General features: G+C 42.9%; 1 protein-coding gene across 1 annotated transcript; it reads right to left on the bottom strand.

The window, feature by feature from the left end:
* Positions 1-815: 815 nt before the first annotated feature.
* On the bottom strand, positions 816-5446 carry LOC117595224 (amine sulfotransferase-like; the record flags this gene model as incomplete). The annotated part of the gene is made up of 5 exons (XM_034295137.1): positions 816-993; positions 4049-4304; positions 4559-4711; positions 5220-5222; positions 5338-5446. Coding segments are annotated over 5 exons (699 nt in total), but the record flags the coding sequence as incomplete, so codon positions are not given.
* Positions 5447-5791: the final 345 nt, after the last annotated feature.

Genomic DNA, 5791 nt, shown 5'->3' with positions numbered 1-5791 from the left:
CTAACTGGTCCTGTTGCAAGAGGATATTGATGACCACAGCAGTGGTTTTTATACTTTTCCTCATTAAATCAGTACCTCATTAAGTAAAATGAGGTGAGCCTGTGTTGGAATTTAACAGAAACTGGAATGGAATGGCTGCCATAAATGTAGAGATGCTGATTTAAGAAAAATGTGGAGTAGTCTCTTAATTTCTTCCAGAGTTGTGTATATATATGTGTATATATATAGTTTTGCAGGATTTCTTCGAGTGTTGGCCTAGCTTTAGCATTTCGTCTTAGGCACCAGTGAATCAGATCCTTGTATTCTATTGAAAAACTGAATTAGCAAGAACAGTGGAGTCACAAAATGCATCCTTGTTCCGGGAGGAAAAGTAAACAGAACAAACTTGAATATGTAGGAAATGTCAAATTTTTTTTGAGGAGACAGCTGGGAGAAATTCTAACATGGACTTTGCCTTTAGAGGAATCAGCCATTTTAATGACATTTAATAATAGTCCTGGCTATACTGTTTTCAGAATAGTTTTTGTCACATTCCGACCAATGCAGTGTGCTAATCAACTTCTTTTTAGCCTAGAACATTTTGCATGTGTGTTGACCAATCTGCCTTAGCCTGGAACATCATGACTCTGTGTTAAGCGACCTCCCCCCTTTAGTCCGAAATGTCACACAGACTGCCTCTGGAGGTGGCCCTGCATTTGCTCGTATCCCAGCCCCCGGCATGTGACCACGTCGTGGTGCTTTTGGATTGGTTTGACCAGCCCTACCGCATCATCCTGGTCATTGGAGCATCCCGCACCCTGCACAGACGTGTACGATTACATGTGCACCGTGGCGGACGGGGCCTTCAGCGAAGACACGGCTAGGGGCATCATGTGACAGGCGGTACTGGTTTGCCGACACTGCAGCGTCCTGCACCGGGACGTATAAGGGGAGAACCTGCTGTTGCAAACGGAGACTTTCCAGGTGAAGCTGATCGACTTCAGCTGCAGCGACCTGTATTCACGAGCCGAGTATTCACAAGTATTCAGGTGAGCTGGGCTTTAGACCGACTGGGGCCTTCTGACATTCCGTTCGCTCTGGTGAAGTAGCGCCGAAAACAACAGCCCCCCCTCTCTCTGTCTCAGGCACCGCTGAGTACTGCCCACCAGAGTGTTTGAGAGGAAAGTGTTGAGAGGGAAGAGGGACAGAGCAGAGAAGAATGGAAAAAAGCAAGTAGAAAGAAAGCAAAGTGGTAGAAAGTGAACTGTGAAGAGTGGATAAAGGAAATACAGCAGATAGGGAAGAGAGAGTAAAGATAGGGAATGATAAGGATTACATTTTTCCATCCTGTTTCCGTGTCCCTTCATAGACGGACCCAAAGCCTCCTTGTCACCGCATTTTGCCTACATCGTAGAGCGAGGAGAACCTGGCTGCAAAAGGAGATCAAACATTCACATATTGTTTATGACTGGCCCAATTCCCAAGGTATCTCAACAGGCCCAGGAATGTAATACTTTGTGGTGTCTGATCCTTGAAACATACGGCAAGTAACGAAAAAAGATGTCTGACCTTTGCCAGATATTTTTGCCTGCAAACGCCCCAAAACGTTATGGCATATTTCCCAGAGTTTGGGCAGCGGCATCCCCCAGGAACCTGCTGATGTTGAGGCGATGCTGGCACAGCTCGTCTTTGCCGTGCTGAGATCCTCTGTATCCGAGTCCAGGGATACAGAGGTCTCTTGGAACTCTGGACAGACCGGCATGCCTTGTCATGTTGGGTCAGTGGGTAACATTGTCTTGCCTTCTGCGGTGGCAGTTTCCTTCTGGCTGAAGCCCTGGTTTTCGTTACCCATCTGCTACATGAGTCTTCTCCTTCAGGGAGACTGCTCTGTGTTGACCGGGGACTACACACTCAAGGGGGCACCAGGGAAATCCTCTTGGCAGTGGCCTGGTTTCTTTTTTTTGAGCATTTTCAGGAAAGGGCCTTCGTCGCTCTCCAAATCAAACTGGCTCTTCCTTTTCATCCTCAGCTCTGTGAGCGCTGTCCGTACTCTTTTTATTTTCGTTGAAGCAACTAGGGGTCAACAATTGATTCATTGTATCACAATTGTTTCCCTCAAGACATGTTGTTACACTGCTGTTACACTGACACCAAGAATATATATTAGAAAAGAGGGAGGGAGGATTATAGAGGATATAGGAGGATATATATTATAATCAGAGTCACTTTAAATGATGGCAGGTGTGTAATGACTTCTATTTAAAATGAGTTTGAATGTGATTGGTTAATTCTGAACACAGCCACATCCCCAGTTATAAGAGGGTGTGCACACTTATGCAACCAGGTTATTTTTTTATTTTTTTTACCTCGAAGATTTCCATTAGTTTTTTTCATTTGTTCACATTATAGGTCACATTAACAGTGGAAAAAGTTCTAAAATGATTTATCTTTGTCTCATTCTTTTACATCACAAAAACCTGGCATTTTAATAGGGGTGTGTAGACTTTTTATATCCACTGTATATCAGAATAACAATATGAGGGTTGTGTCGTTAAATCAATCAAATGTAGGCCTAGGCTACAACTTACCAGAACTGTAGGGATCAAAGCGGTGTCATACTCATATCTGAACTAATTCTCAATCAACTGTTCACTTGCGACATAACGTTATCACCTGGCAAACGTCACAATAACTGACAAGACCATGGCCCAACGCAGACTAAATCAACCCTGCGCTTTTTTTCAACACTGAAATTTGTTAAATGTTTTTAAATCTAAATATTGTATTTGTATGGCTCGGAATTACACCGACTTGCCCTAATAAGTGTCAATACCTTCTCAGTGGAACTCTGGAACCTGAAGGCATGCACTGCCGTCTGCTGTTGAAAGTGTAGGAAAACAGGTGACCTTCTAAATTGTACATCGCAGATTATGCCCTTTTAATTATAATAAATAAACGGTTTATTAATTTTCATATTTAATGTAAGCCTATAAATGGCCTAGTCCAGGCCAATGTACAGATATATTTGAGTTTTGTTTTCAGTGTAATTTTTTTTATATCAGCTGACTGTGTAATCCTATATTATTTGGGATGGATATATTTAATGTAAAATGTTTTATTAAAACTGGACATGTGCTAGGTCCAATGTATAGGCAATATATCATAATTTTCTTATGATTGCCATAATAATCTAGACATTTTATTTCACTGCATCTTAAATACTCACATCAGCCATTTTAGTTCTTATATATCTTTTAAGTTAGACAAAGTAACTGCGTTTGTCATGGTCTAAAATCCAATGCTTTCGGCCGAAAATGCTGAGGAAACCGCATTGTGGTAGGAATACCTGCAATATATTACATGTGATTTGCCTTAATTGTCGTTCATGTTGATTACTTTACCATCTGCATATGCCAGGGAATTCCTAAAACGTATTGCCTACCATTCCAAACACACACAGATCAATATTATTACATATCTTTATTTGCCATTTTTCTCCCCACCTAATTTTGTGAAACCATCTCCAAAGCAGGGGCAGGATGGTCAAAGACCGAACCATTGCTTCCTCCAGGAACGTTTTGCCCTGCCCCGTGAGGCTGATGGTTACCACGGTGCTTGCTTAACACAGATGCTTTTCGCAGGTGCACACAAGGTTGAGGTAGACTAGCCCATTCTCCAGCTACACAGCTGTTATTGAGTTCACACTGGAGACTGGGCAGTGCAACGTACTCCCGGCCGTTTTCCAATGAAAGAAATTTTACACATTAAGTAAAAAATATAACTCTCTTGCACCTACACATTTATTTAATAACCTGGTGACAATCAATCTCTGGGGGGTTTATGGACAAGTATTGAGATAGTAAACTGGGCAGGATATGTTTAAGGTACTTATTTCATTTTCATTCACATTACCAAACAAATGTCTGTTTGACATTCATATTGAACATAATATTTTGTCTGTGTCTATGTGTGTTTGTGTGCATGTGGGAGAATATGTGTGTGTCTGTCAGTCAGTGTCTATGGTGCATGTCTTTGTTTGTGTGCAAGTGTGTGTGTGTGTGTGTGTATATGTCTGTATAAGCCCTGCAGCTCAGTGATGTCCGAGATGAAGTTGAGAGGTAAGTCCTTCATTCTTTCCTGGTAGAACCGGTCAAAATGTTCACTCTGGGCCACTGTCAATGAGTTCTTCCAGTCTCCTATTTTACCTGAGAGAGAGAGAGATAGAGATAGAGATAGAGATGGAGGGAGGAGAGAGCAACAGATGGAGAAGCAGAGATAGAGACAACAATGGAGAGGAACAGAGAGGGAGTTAGAGATAAGTGTCACTTAGGAGCAGCTTCAGGATCTGACCATAGCATGAATGTACCACCGTCCAATCTGACTGCAACAGCATGAACAAACAACCCTCTGGTGTTTGTCCATGGAGAATGTCCTCCTCTCTTCTTTCCTCTATTCTCTCTCTTATCCTCTCCTCTTTTATTCTCTTTCTCATCTCTTCTCCTCTCGACTCTCCTCCTTCCTCTCTGCTCCTCTCCCTCTCCCTTCTGATCGTTAACTTTGGAGAGGAACTTCCCCTAGTTTTGGTCCACAATGTCTTCAGGCAGGAACTCGTAGTTGGCTTTGTCATCTTTCTCCATGTTATTGAAGGTGACCAGTTCCACTATGCTGTCAGTCGCTGCGCCAGACAGATTCTTCCCCAGGAACTCCGCCAGACACACTACCACCGACCTAACTTCCTGTTTCAGGAGGAAACATCCAATAATAGCGTGAAAGAGCTGAGCCGTGTGCGACTGGATTACTGCAGGCAGCAGTGCATGTTTTTGACCCTGATGAAACCAGTGATACTCTGACTCATAAGCACGGTGACCAAAAGAGTGCCTTGATACAGCCCAGCAATACATTATAAGGGCCTTATTGCCATTATTAACCGGGCACCATCAACAGAATAGTAAAAAACCATATCCATTGTAAAGTTATACAATCCAACTCTCAGCCAATCAATATTTAAGACTGCAGCACTTCATCCTGTCACCACCCAGGAGCCAAATTATCAGGTTAACAACTGTGTAAGTACATTGATGTCACATTCGGAATGTGACGTTTCCGTTGCCATGGACAACACGGAGGAGTAAAAACAGTGGCTCTGTGAGGTGTTTAGATCAGCGTTAGTAATGGTGCATATTGCTGGCTGGAAAGCACCAGTGGGCGTAGCCAAGGCCCAGTGAGACACGGGTACTGACCGTCTTAAATGGAAAGTCTGAGCTTTTCATGTAAAACACTGAGGCCAATCCCAGTGAAAAGTGTAGCCTTATTAGAGTGGCCCTCGGGTCCATGGGGTCGTGTGTCATCTCTACTTACCCTTGATAATTTCTTCGTAGGTGAGGAACATGATGTTGTATTTGTCCTGGTTGTGGTGCCATCCTCTGACATGATCGAACCGACAGCCTCCCACCACTGGACAGACAGGTCACCATCGAAGAACGGTTCCATGGGTGCATGGATATTTTTCTTTACTACTGTACAACGTAACTACTACTGTATCGATTAGTGCATATTTTCTTAGCACTGTATAGCATAACATGTATTTTACTGCAATATCTTACTACAGCATAGTATAACATTACAGATGACTGAATAGTTCAGATCACCTGGGACTGACAATTTGACAGAGGCTAGGCTAATTTAAGTCCCAGTCAGGTGCGGGTTAGCCTGCAAATTCCCTGCCATGCTGTGGAAGGCGACTGACAAAACGATCCGCAGTTCATCCCCTGTCGTATTGAAGTAATGATTATTGTTTTCTCAATAAATGTAT

This window comes from Esox lucius, chromosome 11, assembly GCF_011004845.1.
Source record: "Esox lucius isolate fEsoLuc1 chromosome 11, fEsoLuc1.pri, whole genome shotgun sequence".
Lineage (NCBI taxonomy): Eukaryota > Metazoa > Chordata > Actinopteri > Esociformes > Esocidae > Esox > Esox lucius.
This window is presented reverse-complemented; position numbering and strand designations above follow the sequence as displayed.